The sequence below is a fragment of the Syngnathoides biaculeatus genome, chromosome 4 (assembly GCF_019802595.1).
Source record: "Syngnathoides biaculeatus isolate LvHL_M chromosome 4, ASM1980259v1, whole genome shotgun sequence".
Taxonomy (NCBI): domain Eukaryota; kingdom Metazoa; phylum Chordata; class Actinopteri; order Syngnathiformes; family Syngnathidae; genus Syngnathoides; species Syngnathoides biaculeatus.
This window is the reverse complement of record NC_084643.1, coordinates 24,868,362-24,890,165: the sequence shown is the minus strand read 5'-3', so window position 1 is coordinate 24,890,165 and position 21,804 is coordinate 24,868,362. Positions and strand designations below refer to the sequence as shown.

At 39.9% G+C, this 21,804-nt stretch overlaps 1 protein-coding gene across 3 annotated transcripts in view; it reads left to right on the top strand.

Annotated features, from left to right (window-relative positions):
• Positions 1-21,804, top strand: part of camk2b1 (calcium/calmodulin-dependent protein kinase (CaM kinase) II beta 1) — a 62,942-nt gene that overhangs the window by 36,418 nt on the left and 4,720 nt on the right. For 2 of the 3 annotated variants that reach the window (XM_061816578.1, XM_061816580.1), the window contains exons 13-15: positions 3,429-3,466; positions 5,461-5,493; positions 13,377-13,425. In XM_061816578.1, coding sequence (XP_061672562.1) covers positions 3,429-3,466; positions 5,461-5,493; positions 13,377-13,425 — 120 coding nt within the window. The remainder of the gene's footprint in view (positions 1-3,428; positions 3,467-5,460; positions 5,494-13,376; positions 13,426-21,804) is intronic. The other variant, XM_061816581.1, reaches the window with a different exon arrangement.

Below are 21,804 nucleotides of genomic sequence, written 5' to 3'. Positions count from 1 at the left end.
AGCCATGTAACTTCAACTGATGACAAGTCTGATGTTGCTCATAGTGGTCAATGGGATCGCCAGGGGCTGAGCGTGGTTGCTCAGACATAAAAAATTAGAGGGAACATTGCCGATGAGTGCCCTTTTTTTGGGTTGAGGCCCATCCCCTGAAAACATTTATGTATGTGCTTGGGTTGTAAACTACACTTCGTACACTGCGCTTTGTAAAATTTTCATTGTATGTAATATTTCATGCACTGCCCTTCATAAATGACACTTAATATGCTTCACCGCATGAACTACCACTGCATAAACTTTTTTTTTTTATACTTTTCTTCTATGGGAGTTAATTTCAAATGCATTAATTATCTTAACTTCCTTTTCACAAGTAATCAAAGTCCTTATATTTTCAGTTCTTTATAGATCTACTAAAGCGTGATTTACTTCTTTTTACACTTGCTTGGCACTTAGTGTCTATATATCTGAATGCCCCTTCCTACATAGACGTAGTGTAGGTTACCCACTCCAGTTTTTGAATCAAAAAGATACTGCCGCTGTAAATAAATTGCTGTACATGATAGTCCAGCACACCAAAGCGACGACCCTGTCCTTGTTTCCACGAGGCCCCCGTTGGGACCCTCTAAACAGCCTACCCTCTTCTCTGTGAGCTCCAATCAAACATTTATAGCGTGCTGCCTCCCCCTATCAGGCTCACCAGGAGCCACCTTCTTGCGTATTCACACTTGCAAATAGAACCGTCTACTCCGACTTGTGGCCTAGAAAATGTACCCCCCCACCACCACCTGCACTTTTGTACATGTGGATCCCCCTGATCCACGCCCACCCTCGCCTCTCTTGCTGCATCTACGGAACTGATGAGCTTTTGTTTTGTTTTAATCTCTTCCTCCTGTCTCCCTTCTTGCTTCATGTGTAATTTGTGCAAAGGTAAGGAGAAAATCCTGGCTTTCCCCAGCCCCAATTGCGCTGCCTTTTTGTTCCTTTTCACAGCTCGTGTCTTGGACTGGCCTTGGAGTACAAGATGATGCTCTGACTATTCTTTTTTTCTTCTTAGGTTGACGCCGTGATTGCCAACCACTGTCCCACAGGAAATTATCTAACTTCACCTAATCGGACTGAAAATGATGACTCATTTGCTACAAATAGTATTTCTTTGTTCATGTAGTGACAAACAGAATAATTAAATCTCCTTCCACTAGATGGCAGAATATCCAGTTAAGGCGTATCACACGCATTTTTGTTGCGGGCCTCATTGTAGTTACGGTTTCCATCAAGGTCATTATGACTGTGAAACCATAAAAATCTTTAACCACCTCATCCTGTTTACTACACATGAAATTTATGAAGTAGTTTTGAAATCAGAAATCAAGGGTAATGGGTTTTCACCTAGTGTTGATGTTTGGTAACACAAAAATGATTGTAATATCTCAACGTTATCATTTATTATATGACAATTTGAAATTTTGGTACAGATTTTTATGAAAATGATGGAAGTTGATACACATGATTTGCCTTCGCGGGCCACATTAAATCATGCAGCAGGCTGAATCTGGTCCCCAGGCCTCGAGTTTGACACCTACATACCCCCTTGTTGCCATTCATAAACAAAATCAAACAGGCCCAAAAGTCAATTTAGTATATGGTGGTGCACTGATATACGAGTTTAATTGATTTAGCGACCAGTGACTAAGATGCTTTATTACCATGAGCATAGCATTGTATATACGGTAGCTAAATAGATATTCCTAAGGCAAGGTTAAGCATGTGTTTTTGAAAAAGTAAATAATGTGTAATTGTCTTCGATGTCTAATTTGACAGTCTACTTAATCTATGTGGGGCTTTAAACGGGTTGAAGCCTATTTTTAAAATAATTTTTCAAAATTTGCCAAACTGCTTGTTGTGAAGTGAGTTGAATGGAGTTCACTGCCACCATACAGTACTCGTATCCAAACTATTTGCTCGTGAGTTGATGCAAAACATATGCCGAACGGCGACTCGTATCAAGATAATACATAATTTGGGTCACTCGTGTTTGAAGGCACCACCGTATATAAAATAATCACGTGTATTTTAAATGTGAACCGCTGTGAATACTTTTACACCCTAAATAGGAAGCATACATTTGTTTGGTACAAAATAACTTCCTGTCAGATTTATTATTTAACAGGTTTGTATTAATTAATAGAATGCATTCTTTTATTGAGGTGCAGCATCATATTCCTTAATTTGACTCAATGTTTTATTTTTATTATTGGAAAAAGATGAAACCCTGTGGCGACCCCTAATGGAACAAGCCAAAGGGAAAAGAAGAAGTTTCATTTTTATTATATTTGAATGGCATGGTAGACTGAGTATTTTGAACTTCTCCCCCCCCCCCACCCCTTTCTACTTACAGATAGGAACTTCATACAGAATTAAAGCCTCTGTTTTTTTTTTTTCATATGTAGCATTTAAATAGCTTCTAGGTTGTAAGATAATATATGTAAGAGGCAAAGAGTGAGAAAAAAATAGACTACCATAAATAGCAGAGTTTTATGTAACACAGCTGACTGGTCCTGATGTGATTGTGTGTGATTGGACTTGAAAATGCACTCAGAACCTTTAAAAAGGAAAAGCAGGTCACAGGAAGTGAGCTCACAAAAAAAAAAGACGACCAGGGAACGTTTAAGAGTATTTGTTACTTAGCAGCATGGAATTTGGTAGGTACTGTACTGTATGTCTATCATGAGTAGACCACCAAAAACGCAAGCAATGCCTGGAAATGCACAAGACGTCTGACATTTTTGATTTGAAGTAGCCATTTTAGCTCATTTTGTCCACTTCTTGTACTCAGGCAAAGACAAACTTATCCAATTCAATATCTTGATAAGTCGGCCCCTAATGCCAGTTTTGCTCAGCAGCATCAAATTTGGTCGACACGTTTATCACGAGTAGTTTCACAAATCTCAAACTGTCCTCAGGAACCAAAGTCCAAAAAGACAAGATGTCTTCGTTTTTGTTTTGCTGTCGTGACTTTAGAAATATTTTGGTAATTTGTTTAGAAAATTCAGCCGCTGAAGACAGTTTCTTTTCTCAACATGAAATTTTGTAGACATATCTAGCATGAGATTGCTCCCACAAATAATTCTCAAGATGTCATAATCAAAAAGATACAGGAATGGACTGTCATTGTGGTTTCCAAGCAGCCATTTTAGGGTCAATTTTTCCATTTGCAGGTGTCCTTCAAAGACAAACTGTTCCTATTATGCAATTGTTAGCAAAATGGAACTACTTTTACTGACCAGATGGACACTAAATATAATGATGATGATAAACTGTCTCTATATCATTTGTTTTCTTCTCTGTGCTACAAATGTGTTGCATGCTTGGCAGTAGGAGTTCAGTGAATGGTCAATGTTCTCTCACTGTCTCACTGTTATTTGTCTTTGCAGCAGCCAAAACTTTGCTCAACAAGAAAGCTGACGTCAAGGTAAGAGGTCTCCCGTCGTCTCTGCTTCTTCTCTCTCTCTCTCTCTTTACAGCTTTCTCCTTCTTCAAACCTTTATTTTGTCCTTTCATAATAATCTCTTGCTATGGGGTATGGAGACCAAGCCCTACTGTGAATAGTGGGAAAACGCGAGGAAATAAAAAAACCCTCTAAAAATGTTTCAAATTGCCTACATTTAAATCGTGTAGATCACAAACTCGGATCCCAAAACAATTGAAAAGCATTTCAAATTCATTTTACAACATTTGGCCAAAAAATGAATGGGTAACAGACGATTTGATTTCAGGAAAAAGCGCTATAACTTCTATTAATGACCCAGGCTAATAGCACTGCCCTGACATACGAATCTCAATGGAGCGATCGCTTCAATGTACTTCCTTGATGATACAACCAATTTCCCAGTTAGACTGGGCTCGCATGTTGTTTTACAGTGTTTCAGAAAGAGTGTAAAACATACAAATAGTACAAGTGAGGGGGTGTGTGTGAATAGGTGAATTCATCAATAGTAAACTGTGAATATGCGGGGGATTACTTTAAAAAAAAAAAAACATTTTCCTTGGAATGTCAGCCACTAGTTAATTCACGTTTGTTATTTTTGTATACAAATTCAACACGATCAGCTTTTATCACATTTTTCCTTACAAATATGGAGGGACTATTTTTTTTCCAAAGAAAATAATTTAACTACAGTACTTCTTAGTATCTCACCCACTAAGGGTGCCTCATTAGAAAAAGAACTAATACTTTTTTTCTAATCTATATATCTGAATGGACACTACAGATGTAAAATTAATAGAATAATTTTAAAAATATAAAATATTTTAGAAAATAAATTACAAAAAAAAAGCTTATGTATTTGTAATTAACTTTCAAAAAACATCTGAAATATGCCATATGCTTTAAAAAACGGCTAATAATGCATTCCTCAGGGGAAAAAAATACAGATATAAATTTATGAGTACAGGGTGTCCCATATGTCTCCATACATAGGGAAAATAAATGTATCTTGACATAAACCATTTTTATTTATATGATGTGCTCTATTGCTTCTGTAATATGCTGGACTCCGTGTCTTCGAGCACATCTTGCTTGATCCAAAACACTTGACAATAGGTTTTGCCACTGTCGTGTGTGATATCCGTCATCCATGATTTCTGTTATGTAAAGCATTCTTTGGGTGATCCGAAATATAAAGAAATACATGTTTGAACCACACATGTATCAAATGTATTATGTCTCCTATGTATGAAGACTTACGGGACACCCTGTTGTGATGCATGACAACTGTATGTGGGGATTACTCGATTTGGGCAGTTACATGCATGTGCATGTGAAATTGTGTACCACGTGTGTCAGCACCTCCACAATCTTCGCTCACCTTCATCATTAAACATCGCTATCTGTCAGCTTCTTCTTCATCGTCTTCCCCCCTCACCCCATCTGCTCTTGAATCCTCCTACCCCCCCCATAAAAAAAAAACAAACTCCACACCTACAACATGTGTATGCGTGTGTGTCGAATGCGACCGGGTTTCCAGGAATAGCTGGCAGTCTGGACCCTGGAAACTAGACACCAAAAATAGATGCAATGGTCGCCTAGCAACAGCCTCCTTTTCACACTCCCGTCCGCCTTCCTTTTCTATGCTTTTCTTTTCTTTTGTCATTCTTCTCTACTTCTGCCATGAATGTTTCATGGAACCTCCCATATTTTGTTTTCTCTTACTCCGCCTCGTCATGACTTTCCCCTCCATTTTGTATTGACACATCAAGATGTTTTTCTTCTGAGCTGGGTGAGGTTTCACCCCGCCTACTTCTTTTGGGTGTAGAAGTGCTCTTTGCTGCCGTTTCATGGGTTACTTTATATTTCCTTCCCTCCCCTCCTTTTCTCCTCCCTCCCATCCATCCATCCATCCATCCACCCACTCATCCATCCATCGGTCAATAAATCCATCCATCCATTGTTTGGGCCGAGGACAGAAACGCAAGTCCAGCTCGACTGTGCAGTACATGGTGAGCATGCTGTTTCTGCTCTGTTTTCTTTTGCTCTTCTTTGCTTTTGTAACAGAAATCAAGTCTCCTTCACAAGTCTTACAAAAAGATAACGTACAAAAAACTCGCACATGTCACACTGCCCCCCTCCACAAGATAGGAACAGGAAGACTACACACAGACATGTCTAGCAAATTTCCTTTCCCATGGCGCATCTGTCGGCAGATGACTTTTAACTTTCTAGTCACTGCGTCTCTGTGTTGTGGACCCCTAAAATTATTATTATTATTTTTTTTTAGTACAGTACATGACTTCTGTAAAAGTGAAGGTGATTTGATGCCAGCTTGCTTGTCTTTTCTTTCCAACATGCTGCTTCGATTTTCCATTCATCTCCTGGTGCTTTGCTTTCCTCTCCCACCTTGGAAATAAAGCATCTCCATTCATTAAACTCCTTGATGACCATCAATGCGTGACCAACATTAACATTTGTGTTTGTTGTAATGTGTTGTGCGTCTGTATGTTTTGTGTGTCTGTTGTGAAGTTGAGATACAATATGAGAAGCCAACAGTGACATAGTTCAGGAGTACTTCTCAAATGCACTACTACATTGCACTCTCTCACTTACACAATTCAAATGCTCTCAGAACCGCTAATGAAACTCTCTCACGCGACCATTTTTTTTTTGCTCACACTACTGAAATTGTATTGGACAGTACTGACTTTTTTCACACTTCCATAAACAACTGAAACGCTTGTAAAAAAATATTTGATATGCCCTCACAAACATTACTAAAATGTTTGCTCACACAAGTCGGGTGCTCTCAGAGAACTTAGGAAACTCTCACACACTACTGAAATTCTATTACACACTAGTGACATTTTATTTGCTCTCATAAACGACTGAAATGCTCATCCACACATTTTGATACACACATTACTTAAATGTTGGCTTACACAAGTCAAATACTCTCAGATGCACTAATGACATTTTCTCACACACAAGTGACATTTATTGCTCACATGCTATTGAAATTATATTACACACTCGAGATTTTTTTTTTTTTAACTTAAAATGCTCTTATACACACGACTGCAGCATTCTCACACGTACTGGTGAATTTTTCTTCAGATCACATAGACTACAGCTACTGAAATGCTCACACACACTGTTGAAATTCTGTCACGCACAAGACTTAAACACTCTTGTGCACTATTGAAACACTGTAACACTACTGAAACGTGCCCTCGCGCTTATGGGTTTTACACACGTCACAGTGCTGAAAGACACACTATTGACACTCTTTCACCCCGTGCAATTTTTTTTTTTTTTTTTTGTGTCTCACACACTTAGTGAAAGACACTCTGTCACACTACTTTTTTTGTGCACACAGTACTGAAATGTAGTTACACAACTAAAATACTGTATACTCTAAATGTTCACATATATCATACTGTAATGCTCTTACACCTCCTGAAATGCTCTCATTTGATATGATGAAATACTTTTCAGTCATCTATGTGAGAGCATTTCAGTTGTACGTACATAATCCTGAATTATGTCCATATAGACGTTCTTCTTCAACTTTTCTCTGCTCATCACGCACACACACACACACACAGTTTCTATCAATTATTTCAACAAAGCTCATCTTTTACAAGATGGCGTCAGCTGTGTTCAAACATTCATATGCAGATATCATTGTGATCAAATGACTGGGCTGCCACTTTGATGGCTTCAAAAAGCGTTTGATGAAGGAATATTATTAAGATGCTTCATTGTGTGTGTTAGGTGGACAAAACTGAAGAAAGCAACACCACGATGATGTCACCTGGCAACATATTTGAACACAAACATTGGATCGACACATGAAAAAAGATATAACAATCCTCACAAGCACATATTATTTATCCTTTGTAATGAAAAATGCGGTACCACATCTTACTGAGGAGCTGTGACCCTCTTCATGAATATCAATATGATTGTATGATGTTTGCCTCCAGATTATGAGGGGCCATTAGGGACGTTATTCAGGATTAATTTTCACACTTACTATTCAAATGCTTTCAACCACACAAGTACTGAAAAGCTCTCATAAACTACTGAGATACTTTTATTACCATAGGTTTTTCTCTTATAAACACTACTCAAACGCTCTCATAAACACTACTCAAATACTCTTATACACACAAGTCTTGCTTTCATGAAGACTACTCAAACACTAATAAACACTAATCTAGTTATGTGGGCATGTCAATCATATTCACGCACGTCGCTGGCATTCACTGGTTCATGTCAACCATGCTCACACATTGATTATGCTCACATGTGACGTGTAAATCTTTTATTGGGTAGTTTATTTTAAAAAGGGAAATTATTGCGATCTAATGCACACACTCACAGTGAAGTATTTCGTATTTAAAACGTATAATTTGTCCATTTCATTTTCCAAGGCACTTATCCTCACAATGGTTGCGGGATCCTATCCCAGCTAACTTTGGGTGAAAGACAGACTACAACCTGAACTGGTCTCTATTTAGTCACAGGACACATATCGACACTATCACTGAGTGGGAATCGATTCCATGCTGTCCGCACCAAAGTCAGGCATGTGTACCACAACACCGTCCGTGACCTTCTATAATTTGTATTTATTTTTTATTATACCACATAACAACTAAATAAATAAAATCCCCATATTGAGAAACTAAAATATATAACATCAAACTAAATAATGAATTAAGTGATTTTTTAGGATGTAGAAATTAGGATGGAATTTGCCCTCTGAAAGGTACAGTATTTTAGTGTTTATCAATCTTATGAGTACTGAATAAAATTGGACTTCGAAACGACAGTATGTTCAGATTTTATTGGGATGTACCTCATTCTGGAAAACATCATGAAATATTTTATTCTGAGTGTGTGTAGTTTGTAGTGCATCTCTATGACACGAGTTTGAGTATGGCAATGAAGGTCATTCATACTCTTTGGCGACCTGTTTAGGTACACCGGAGCAGGTGATCGGTAATGTGACTATATCGGACCAACCCGTTTGCAACAAACTCTACATTTTAGATTGTAACGCAGCGGTGTTGAACCTCCGTCTTGAGTGGAAGACTAAACACACGTCCACTTGCGCTTTAGCCCCAAAGGCACTAGAGATGAACTACAGACTACTCAGACTCAAATATTTCATTTTTTTTAATATAGGTACAACTCAATAGATGTAGTTGAAAAGTCAATATTTCTTGATCACTCAGATTGATTAAACACTGAAATAGCTTTCAGAGAGGAAATTCCATCTTAATTTCTACATTAAAAATCATTTTATTTCTTGAATTGTTTTATTTGATGTTATACTCAATATGGGAATTTTTTTTAATTTGCTATGTACTCTCATTGAAATTACATATTTTAAATATGAAATACTTCACTGAATGTGTGTTGTCAATCTCTATAATTTCCCTTTTTCGATTTCTTGTGTGGGCATGATTGGAGGTATGAACCAGTGAATGCCAGTGGTGTGTGTGGTGTGCTCGCATAAACACATTTGACTCGTGTTTGAGTGTCTGAGTATTTTTTTATAAGAGCAAGACTTGTGTGTATGAGAGTATGTATTTGAGTAGTGTTTATGCGTGTTTGAGTAGTGTTTGAGAGCATTTGAGTTGTCGATGAGAGCAAAACCCGTGCATACGTTTATGAAAGTATGAGTATTGTTTATCAGTAATGTGAGTAATATTTATTAGAGGAGGGGGATTTTCACTCCTGGATATAAGAGGATTTGACTAGTATTTATGACAGGGTTTGAGTCTTGTTTATGAGAGCGTTTGAATCGTGTTTGAGAGATTTTCAGTAATTTATGTGTGTGAAAGAATTTGAATAGAAAGTGTGAGACCTAGTCCTGAATAATGGCCCCAGCATCCTGCATATCAAATCGCCAAGCCGCACACAACAGGAACAACACAATTTCAATTGAGTTAAACCAAATAATATAAATGCAAATAATCAACATCTACCTTCTTTATTTAACTAGATTTATAAAATCCACAAAAGGATTTGTTGTGGTTTTCTTCATGGGCTGGGGGTGGAGGGAGTCTGGAAGGATTAAGGAAGAATGGACAAAAATTCCCCTGAACTCATTCCTAAAGCCTTCCCATAAGAGCTGACATGTATAGCTACAAAGGGTAGACCGACATCATTTTAAACCATATGGATTGAGAATAAGATAGCGCTTAAAATCATATGTTAGTCAAGATAGCACACAGATTTGGCAATACAGTGTACATTTGTAATGTATGAAGTTCTTTTACTTTCAAGGAGAAGCCAGGTTTAGCCTGGGTTGTTAGCAGAAGTTAAGGAATGTCTTTGCCACGTATGTTAAACTATATTTAAGTTCTTTGGGATCAAAGTTTGATGAATTTTCCCAGTTGAAACCTAATTTAGGCAATCATAAGCATTTTTAAGGGAGTACATCAATTATGTTTTTTCCCTATTCATGGCAGTGCATTGAAGATTTTTATATAATGAGATGCAAAATTATGGTTCTAGCAAGGTTAGCAGAGCACGTGGGAATAAAATGCACGTGCATGGACACGCACACGCACACACATGCACACACACTCTCCTTGTTTAACTCTTGGTGTTGTATCTCCTCCCTCTGCTTTCCTTGCTCAGCCTCAGACAAACAGCAAAAACAGCATAGTCACCAGCCCAAAAGGAAACATCCCTTCACCTGCTCTGGTATTTAACGTCCTAACCAACATCCCTACCTGCACCTCCTCTCGGAACCCCGACCTTTGTCCGTTTCTGAATGTGCGCTTGCCTGCATTTGTGTGTGAAACCACCCACTGCCTCTCACACCCGCTCTATTGACAAAGTGCGTGTTGTGTTGACGCTCTGTCTCATTGTTTGTGCATTGTATTATTTGTCTGGTCCACACAGAACAAGTGTAGTTGTTTAACACACACACAAAGGCACATGACAGCGGTGGGTATGGTTCATTAGAGAAGAAGTCCTGGTGAAAATATTTGTCATCTTGGGGTCTCCGAGACAACACAGCAAAATGTCAAACTTCCACTCTCAATAATCAATTCTCAAGCAGACCTGACTATTGTAATAGTCTTCCAGTCAGATTTAGAATAGGTTTTGCATTTCTGCTACTGGTCTACAAATCACGAAATTGTTTAGGTCCAGAATACATGAAAAACATGCAAATGGAATATAAATCCAGTAGGGTTCTGAGATCAACAGACTCAGGTCGAATAGTGGAGCACAGAATCCAAAGCAAACGTGGTGAAGCAGAATTTAGCTATTATGCACAAATGGAATAAGTTGCTAACAGAAGTGATGTGAGCCCCAAGTGTGAATGTTTTGAAGTCCAGGTTAAGAACTTCTTTTTTCTCATCAGAAGGCAAAGATAAAAATGGGGGATTAATTTCAAAAACTGTTTGCAAAATTTTAAAATTCAATTATTTCTATCCATTTGACATTTTGCTGATTGGCTGGTGTCCAGTCTAGGGTGTACCCCGCCTCTTGCTTGAAGATAGTTGGCATAGGCTCCAGTACTCCCGTTACCCTTGTGAGTATAAGTGGGTCAGAAAACGGATGGATGGATGAAATTTTGGTCCAGATCTTAACAAGGATGGCACAGTTGCCACAGTTCTGAGGACCTGAGTTCAAATTTAGCCTCCTCTGTGGGGAGTTTGAATGTTCTCCCTGTGCCTGGGTGGGTTTTCTCTGGGTACTCGGGTTTCCCCCCACATCCACAAGACGTGCATGGTAGGTTAATTGAGGACTCTAAATTGCCTGTACGTGTGATTGTGAGTGTGAATGGCTGTTTGCTTGTGATTAGCTGGCAACCAGTTCAGAGTGTACTCTTGCCTCTTGCCCAGAGTCAGCTGGGATAGGTTCCAGCTCGCCCCCGAACCTTCATCCGAACCTTATGAGGATAAACCGCTCAGAAATGGATGCATGTGGTTTTAGGAATGATCATGGAAGTTAATACATGACATTTTCTTTCATGGAGTACATAGGCCGCAACATCATCATCCTCATCATCATCATCTGGCCTTGAGTTTGATACCTAAGACTCTAGGTGTCTAAATTTGGTGCAGCATTGTGTCACATGTTAATTTCAAGGATTCACTGTGAAAAAGGAGTGGTAGAGCGACTGGAAAGTTGGACAAAATCAACACCTGACATGAGTTTGACCAGTCGACATGAAATCAGATTGTCATGTCTCTCATAGCAGGATGCACAAAAACTCTCTCAAGGACCCATGCCTCAAATTGCAAGTTGGATATTTTAGTTTGAAACTGCCATCTGGGTGAATTCTGGGCATTTTATGCTGTGGAAAAGGGGGTTCCTGGTTGGAATTGGGCAGCATGCTCAAGTTCCATATGTACTGTATATGTGTATTTCTATGTTCGTATATGCAGGTCCAGAGTCGGGCTTAGTCATAAATCAGAGACAGCTGAGAGTTAGCGTTCTTGCTTATGACATCAGCAGTCGTGACCCATCACAGATTCCTGCAGACTAAACATAGCAATCTGCTCTGATGATTATACGATTAGATTACACCTCTTGTCATATGAGCGTGTACATACCCATACATATATGTAATGTGTTCAAATTGGGATTCAGAGTATACATTTACTCACACAGTTTAGGAGAGCAAGCGTTTTAGTTTGAATACTTTTGGAATATATTCAGTGTTGTGGGAGCTCCATTGCTATCCCCACGGAAGAGTCTCCTTATATTTTTTGCATTAAGTTAACATTTTCCCCATAATTGGTTAATTAAAATGTATTTATTCTTCTTTTGGTTTTTTATTAATTCATCACCGATATGGTTAATTGATTTGTTACAAATATTAAAAGGAAAACATTACTAAAAATAAATCATTCTGGCTAGATAATTTTTTTTAAATGTATGATTTATAAATGATGAATTAATAATTAAATGAAGAAGAGAGACTCATGGGGTTATTTAAGTCATATGACCACTTGGTTTATGTGAGGGAGAAGAAAAATGAGTACTTTTCAAGAAAAAAAAATTCTCATTTTTCTTTTAGAAATAAAGGTAATGTATTTTCCTTAAATTTCTTTAGCAATTTAAAGTGATGATGTGCAAAACTAAGCAGGTCAACGATTATCGTGACAATGTGAACTTTTGTTTGTGTTGCTGACAGTGTGTGCGTGTGCATGCGTACAGTTTTCCTCCGATCGCTTTCACAGATTCTTCTTCTGCAACACTAACATCATTTTCTCTCTATTACTTCCTGGTTTCCTTGTTGCTGTTTTTTTTTTTTTTGTTTGTTTTGTTTTTACTCCACCCTTCTTTCCTTCTTTTCATGCCTTCTATCTTCTCTATCTATCCCCCTCCCTCACCTCCCACCTCCAGGAGCCTCAGACCACCGTCATTCATAACCCGGTGGACGGGACTAAGGTACACAACACGTTAACCCTGCAAACAAGTCCTGACAACACCTTGTCCTACTGCTTTTCTTCTCCTCCTTCTCCCCGCTGTTCCTTCTTTCTACCCTGCCTGCATCTGTGAGCTGTGCTTTACTCAAGTGCGTGTGTTTTTGAGTGAGCGTTAGTTTTCAGTCCGCACACTCACACCGGCACAAACGGACGCATACATGCACGATTGGACGATTTGTCATATAATTCCAACACTGACTTTTTCTCTGGTGCCAACGAGAAAAGCGAGCAAACTCAGCGTGTCACTTTTATTTGTATGTCAATCAAAGTGGTAAGTACGCGGCAATGTAGAATGACCACCTCTTGCTGGCCTGCCTGTGTTTCCATTAAACCACTTATGTGTGTACAAGTGTATATCCATGCATTCCGTGTGAATAATTCCATCCTAAAATTTGCGTGTGTTTGTGTGTGTCCATCTCTAGGAATCATCGGACAGTAGCAACACCACAGTCGAGGACGAAGATGTGAAAGGTAAGACCAGACACACTTCAACACACAAAACACATACAGTACATACACCTTACACACATGCACACAATCACATCCTCGCACCACACACACACACACACACACACACACACACAACACACACACACACACACACACTCCAGCCAGACATTCACACTTTAAAACATGAATGCACCCACACGCAATTCCACTAACCCAAACAACTCACCCAACCACCCACATACACGATGCGGCTGTTTTCAATGTTTTGTCTCTGTGTCGTAGATAAATAAGCTAACCAAAATACATGCAAAACACAGTGGCAATACAAATCAATAGTAAGTGGACAACAACAGGGACAAAAAGTGAAATAATTTGAATTGTTAACCCCAAGGTAAGGTATGCGCTGGATTTGTTGATTTAACTATGTTTTTATGGACTTGCAAGCGGAACAGGCTTGGCAGGTGTACATGCCAAAAATTGAGTCCAACTGACCCCTTAAGGATTTCAGAGGTACTGCATGTCTGTGTGTGTGTGCGTACAGTATATGTCCAGAAAAGCAAAAGTAATTAAAGCCATAATATTTTTGGGATACAGCTGAGTGTTAATGTATATGTATTCCTAAACCTAAAAATATACCAGAGCAGTTTTTGGGACCCTTCCATTGGGGTACAAATCTCAATCTAATTCTTATAAGACAACGAATTAGTTTGACAGACTCCATATATGACACAAAATTTTTTGTACCCTCCTATTTGGGGTACCAAAATACAGTAAATTTGATGTCAAATGCAAATAACTATTATGGACTACCACTTTTTGGAACTTTCTGTTACCATACAAAGCACATTGTGGTGACTTTGACAATATTCCCTTGGTAGCAATAACTGAAATAAAGCATTTCTGATAACTGGTATGATTAGTCTTTAAATGTAGTAAGGCTAGAAGTTGGAGCATCCCAGTCAGAGATAGAGAGTCAGAGAGAGAGTTGTGATTGGTGCAGATTTCAATGGACATGTTTGCGAAGGAAACAGGGGTGATGAAGAAGTGACGGGTAAGTACGGCATCCAGGAAAGGCACTTTTTGGGACAGATGGTGGTGGACTTTGTAAAAAGCATAGAAATGGGAGTAGTAAACACTTTTTTTAGAACAGGCAGGAACAAAGGGTAAAGTAGAAGCACGCAGGTGGATTATATTTGGTGCAGACGATGTAATCTGAAGGAGATTACTGATTGTAAAGTAGTAGTAGGGGAGATTGTAGCCCAACAGCATAGGATGGTGGTGTGTAGGACGACTCTGGTGGTGGGGAGGAAGATTAAGAAGACAAAAGTAGAGCAGAGAACCATGTGGTGGAAGATGAGAAAAAAAGAATGTTGTGCGGCCATTCAGAAAGTGGTGAGAAAGGCTCTCGATGGACAGCAGAAGCTCCCGGAAGACTGGACTACTACAGCCAAGGTGATCAGAGAGACAGGCAGGAGAGTACTTGTATCTTCTTGTAGGAAAGGGGAGAAGGAGACTTGGTGGTGAAACCCCAAATTACAGGAAATCATACAAAGAAAAATGTTCGCGGGACACTGAGAGGACTGAGGAGAGGTGAAAGGAATACGTTGAGATGCGACGTAGGGCAAAGGTAGAGGTGGCAAAGGCTAAACAAGAGGCATATGAAGACATGTACACCAGGTTGGACACGAAAGAAGGAGAAAAGGATCTCTACAGATTGACCAGACAGAGGGATAGAGATGGGAAGGATGTGCAGCAGGTAAGGGTGATTAAGGATAGAGATGGAAATGTGTTGACTGGTGCTAGTAGTGTGCTAAATAGATGGAAAGAATACTTCAAGAAGTTGATGAATGAAGAAAATGAGAGAGAAGGAAGAGTAGAAGATGCAAGTGTGATTCGGAGAGGTGGCTGTGGAGGTTTTTTTTTACCAACTTATCCAACAGAATAATATAGAATCCAATATAGAAGATGCCTGAAGAATGGAGGAAAAGTGTGCTAGTTCCCATTTTTAAGAACAAAGGCGTTCTGCAGACCTGTGGGAACTATAGAGAAATAAAGTTGATGAGCCACACAATGAAGTTATGGGAAAGAGTAGTGGATGCTAGACTATGGACAGAAGTAATTATCTGTAAGCAAGAGTATAGTTTCGTGCCTAGAAATATTACCACAGATGCATTATTTCCCTTGAGGATGCTAGTGGAAGAGTACAGGGAAGGTCAGAAGGAGCTACATTGTGTCTTTGTAGACCTAGAGAAAGCCTATGACAGAGTACCAAGAGAGGAAGTGTGGTACTGCATGCGTTAGTCTGGTATGGCGGAGAAATATGTTAGAATAGTACAGGGCATGTATGAGCGCAGCAGAACAGCGGTGAGGTGTGCCGTAGGTGTGACAAGGATTTAAGTTTGGGACTGCATCAGGGATCAGCTCTTAGCCCCTTCCTGTTTGCTGTAGAAATGGATAGGCTGACCGATGAGGTTAGACGGAATTGCCTTGGACCATGATGCTCGCAGATGAACTTGTGATCTAGTGGGAAAGAAGGGACCGGGTGGAGAAACAATTAGAACGATGGAGGGATGCACTGGAAAGGAAAGGAATGAAGATTAGCCGAAGTAAAAGAGAATATGTGCATGAATGAGATGGGTGGAGGGGGAAGAGTGAGGCTCCAGGGAGAAGAGATAGCGAGGGTGGACGACCAGAATGGGAAGAAGGTAAAACCAAAACAAAGCTATCCAATTTCCAGGATTTCTTCTTGTAAATTTCACCACGGCAAACTGAAGAGCTTGGTGGAAACGTACTTTTGCGGTACATAAACATGTCGTTCCTCTGTTTTTCTAAGCCAGTTTACACCCCCGCCGTATCCGAGCTGACTCCAATGTCTTAACGAGGTCACAGATGTATCATTTGGGTGTCAAGTGTTCAGAACAGTGCGTACGCTTCCTCCTCCTCCTCCTCCTTCATCCTATTTCCTTTTACAGGCTTTGCGACTACAGTTCCTTCCTTCGTAACATTGGCTGAAGCCATTATTGCGCTGTATTGTTTGTTTCCTCAGCAGCACCACAAGGAGGGTTAATCCCATCTTAACATCCTTCTGGTAGAATCATTGCAAGTGGTAATGTTTGGAGTCTTCCACCATCTTGGTGAAATTACAGTATTTCTGGCAATATCGAATATCAGCCTTTTTTTTTTTTTTTTTTTTTTAAGCACGAATGAATTAATACTTGGGCGACACAGTGGTGTGACTCGTTAGAGCGTTGGCCTCACAGTTCTGAGGACCGGGGTTCACATCCCGCCCCCGCCTGTGTGGAGGTTGCATGTTCTCCATGTGCCTGCGTGGGTTTTTTCCGGGCACTCCGGTTTCCTCCCACATCCCAAAGACATGCACTAATTGGACACTCTAAATTGTGGTTGTGAGTCGGAGGGGTTGTTTGTGGATATATGCCACGTGATTGGTTGGCAACCAGTTCAGGGTGTACCCCGCCTCCTGCCCGAAGATACCTAGGGTCAACTCCAGCACTCTCATGACCCTTTTCAGGATAAGCGGCTCAGAAAATTGATGGAGTTAATACTTTTCTTGGGCTATTTTTACTACTACAAAAAATGCCATTTACCTGTTGTCACTTGTTTAAAAATTCCCAGAATATGACTGTTCTCATCTTAAAGGTCCACTTTCATGAAATGCATGATTTTTAGTACGTTATTAATGAAAAAATGGCAGCTGGTATGGACCCATCCATTTTTTCACCACAAAACAGGATTTTGACATATATGCCTTTTTGTAACTCCTGCCATGAAAATCCTCTCGAGGGATTTGTTTTTGAGAAGTGGGAAGTGACGTACAGGGCAGTAGCGCATTCAGGTGGGCTCATATGTTTCTATTAGTTTTACCTGCGGGAAGGGAGCTCGTTGTTCCTTCGTGTTAGCCAAAATGTCAACTCGACGGGGAGGCGGTTTGGCCGCGGTAGTGTCGTCGTCGTCGCGGGCAGCGTTGTTAATCACCGCTGCGGAGGTGGATCCAACGGGGAAGCGGTTTGGCCAGGCCATCGTCGTCGCTTGCGGGTGCCGTCGTTCATCGCTGCTGTGGAGGTGGGGACGGACGGGGACGTGGTTTGGCCAAATGCGGTTTGACCGTGATCCGCATATCATCGAAATATGGCTCGAAACCATAGGGTGATATTGCCCCGGTCTCTTCACTCAGTTGTGAGATGTTCTCTTCTTCGAAGAGAGCTTCCGTGTCAGAAGGGGCGTTTTGGTCTCCCATAGTAGGTAGCACCGTGTGTTTTCAATGGCGAATGTCCCGGTGTGACGCCACAGACGAAAGATACAGCCAATATGGTTACCACTTGAATGTCAAATGAGACGCCCGCAACTTTACGCATGGATGACGTGCTCTCCGCTCATATTTATTTTTTCATATAGACATATAAGTGAAAAATGTTAGATGTATTTTTCATTACAATATCTATTTTAGAATGTTTATAGGCATGACACTTGACCATTAAACACTTATTGGGTGGGAAATATTTGACTTTCTCCATGCATGAGCAAAGAGTACTTAAAGTATCGCACCTCCAGATTTGTTATAATGATTCAGGATTCCTCCAAAGTCCTTTAAAATTTTCGTGTTGGACACAAAGGTTTGACCCACTCCTCCCCTAAAGAGCTACCACTTGGTTCGCTCCAAAGAGCACCTTGGGAGGAGGGGGTTTAAGGGCTGCTGAGTGGTCTTAATTTAGCCCTGGTGGCAGAAAAACGGCAACACAGTGGCCAGGGAGGCGTTAAAGGCATGCTGTGTTATTGTGGTGTTCATCTGGCCTAGACCTACACAAACCGCTGATTGGTGTACCCGGTTACCAAGCACATGGTCCTGAGTGGGTGGATTGTGGCAATAGTGGCAGTGGTGGTCTTGGTCAGATCTTGACTGGTCAGTGAGGGTTGGACAGCTGCTTTGTAACCTAACACCTACATGGGCTTTTGGATCAACTCTGGTTACTTCTAGGCCAGAAAACTCATGTAAGTCTGCTTTAGCTTTATTGCCAAGCATACATTTGGACCAAAAGAATTTGTATTCACCTTCTGGGATCTATGCTGGTCATTTGTCCATGTTGCGTCAGTTTTAAGCATGTCATCAAAAACTTTCTGGTTCTGAAAAAAAAAACAAAGAACAAAATGCGTTTGTTCATGACAGTTGATCTATTATTTTTCCCAACCTTTTGGTTCTGAAATATGTTGGTGCTTTGAGATACGAGTGACCCAACTTGGAAGTTTTACAATATGAGTTGTCGTTGGGCTCAATTTTTACTTTGACTTGCAAGTAAAAACTTTTGATTCTAGCACTTTATGGAGGCAGGTGAACTCAGGTTTTGGAGTTAGTGAACAGTTTTTCAAAACTGTTAAACCAAACATAAAATAAAGTAAACAATAACATATGAAAAAACGGATGATTTTTTTTCCCTAATGACACCCAAAAAAAGAAAATTGCAGTAATATGGTGGTGTTGCAATGCTTTAAGAAGAGGATATTTGAGCACAAACAGTACATAAACACATGCAGACAGATACTCACAGGCATAAATTCTTTAGCCTCTGGAAAAAAAAAAAACATTTCAGCTTACTTGAAACTCTTTGTGTGTGTATGATTTTTATATACTGTCCCCAGGCGGCCCTATTGGCCACAACTCTTCATGCACAAACATGTTCATTTTTTGCATTGTTCTTTATGTTATGAGCTTTTACCATTCCCATGATAGCTCTCATGGCCCTGTGAAGAAAAATGGCTAATATGAAAATGGATGGATGTTTGTATGTTTTTACAAAGTACAATGTTATAGGAAGCTGTTATAGGAAGCTGTTCATTTTTTTTTTTTGCATTTCTGGGGAAGCTGAAACCGATACATGTAATTTTCATTCATTCCAAGGGGTATGATGATTTATGATCCAAAGGTTTTTACTAATGTGTGCCTTTCACGGAACAAATTAGTCGTATCTCAAGGCACCACCGAACTTTAAACTCAAGAATTTGAAAAGTGAGTGGTTGTTTATTTATACACGTATGCCCTGCGATTGGCTAGCAGCTTGTTCAGGATGTAAACCCCCCCCCCCCCCCCCCCATCCCCACCTCCTGACCAAAGATAGCTGGGATAGGCTCGAGACCTCCGTGAAGATAAGTGGAACAGAAAGTGAATGAATGAATAAATAAATACTCTGCATATAGATAAATTATGACATCCCCCTCCTTCTGGCCATACGTTTATGTATCGTACTAATTCCACATTTGCTGTCGTGGGCTGTCAGCGGTCAACCAGTGGTCAATTCGTTTCGTGAGCGTTTCCATTGAATTTGTGAAGGACACTTCCCACTTCTTGTCTGTCTTTTTCTGTAGCTGCATGCCATCATCTGTCTCCTTGCTGTGTGTCTGTGTGCACGCTTTGTGATTCCGCCAACACGGCCTCTGTTTACCACCAGCCCTCCAACCCTTTTAACCGCCTACCATGTTTATTATTAGGTAAACATACATTCATCATAATGACAGTGCCACAAAAAAAAATTCCTTCTCAAACATTTTCTAATCCTCGTCCTCGTTTTCACTCCCACGCTTGCATCGTTGGTCGGTCATTCAGTGGCTTCCCCTCAAGGCCGTGCGTGGAAAAAGGCCGGCATTTGATGGGGTTTGCATTAACTTGCGTCCTTCCTCCACCCAGCGGCCGCTAAGTTTGCTGAGCTCCTGGGCTCCGTGCGCAGGGGCTCAGGGCTCGCGTCGGACGGAGAAGGCCCACCCGCATCGTTGCTCCCCCGGCCGCAGCCCACACCCGCCGCCTCCCACCCAACACCCTTCCCTTCGCACCCCCCTGTTGCCCCCATGCAGAGTAAGTGGGCGAGCGCAGTCGAGACATTTGCTTGGAAAAAGACATTTGTAAGATGACCACTCTTCTGATTTTAAAATGTTTTAAATCATAATATTACATCAATATTATAAAAAAGACCAACAAATTTCCATTAAATAATGTCGTTAGCCTAATAGCATTGTTTCCTATATCTGATTTATATTTCATTAATATTTGAAAATTTTCGAACGAAATAAAACACACCAAATTCCACAGACGAGAAGAACCCGGTTACCTTAATTAAACCAATTTAAACTGAAAAGCAATACAAACAAACACAACACCAATTTTTTAGCAGGTACATTATTTTTATATTGATGTTGTAAAAGTTACATATGTAATATTACGTTTATTTTATTCATTGTGTCATTGACACGTTCATGACTATTTTAGTCTAAATATTTTTAGTATAACATTGTCATTCCATTAATCTTTTTTTTCAACTTTACCCTGGTAATATAGTACATGTATTATTATAAAATTATAAGATAATATTGATCTTTATATATAATTATTTAAACAACCATTTTTCACTCATAACAGTCTGACAATCCAATAACATTCACGTTTATTTTACGCAATTTGTATAAATTTACTCCAGTAACATTAGAAAGTTACTTTCTAAGTCATTTTCTGTCAAAGATCTGAGCCATTACCAAATTCCAAAATAAACATTTTTTAAATTCCTTTTTTTTTCTTAAATTGGAAGTATATTCTTGTAATATTACAACTTTGTCCTATCAATTAAACATGAATTGTTTCCTATTTTTCACAAATACTGTAATTAATTTTTTTTTTTTTTACAAAGTTCAGGTTTTTTTTTGTCTCAAATTATTTCGTCAAATTCTTACTTTGTCCCATAACGTTCCAACACAAATAAAATGGGGACTTTTTTTGTAACATTATAACAATAACCTTGTAAAGTTTTTCCACTATTAATGTGACCTCTAACCTGTAGAACTCCACTTTGTGTACCGCGTATCCTGACCAGTGTTGCTCAAGTGGGGGGAAAAAATGAAACCTTTCCAGAGGGGAAGGAAAATTTGAGATAATGTCTTTGCACAAGTGTGCACACCCTCTTATAGCAGGTGATGTTGACATTCAAATGCATTTTAAATGGGACTCAGCACGCAGCTGCCACCATTTAAAAGTGCCTCTGATTAACCCCAAATAAAGTTCAGTCGCTCTAGTAGGCTTTTCCTGGACATTTCCCCAAGACATTACCATTTGTTTACTCAATCAAGTTGTAAAGGTTCTAGGTCACGTTAATGGTTCAAGAGTGTTTTGTTTTTTTTCTTGGTGTACTTTTTTTATTCACACCACAAAAATGCGGAACTAGAACTTTTTCAATCTACTGCATGACATCATCTACTCCAATTGTATATGTCCGTCCTCACGGCATCTTGCCCAGTGTCCCGGCTCACAGACCTGGTGAGCAGCGTTCGCAGGGCCCCGGCCCCGGCGCCAGCTCCCGCACCTGAACCCGACACGGTTCCGGTTCCATCAGTCAGGCCGGGGCCTCC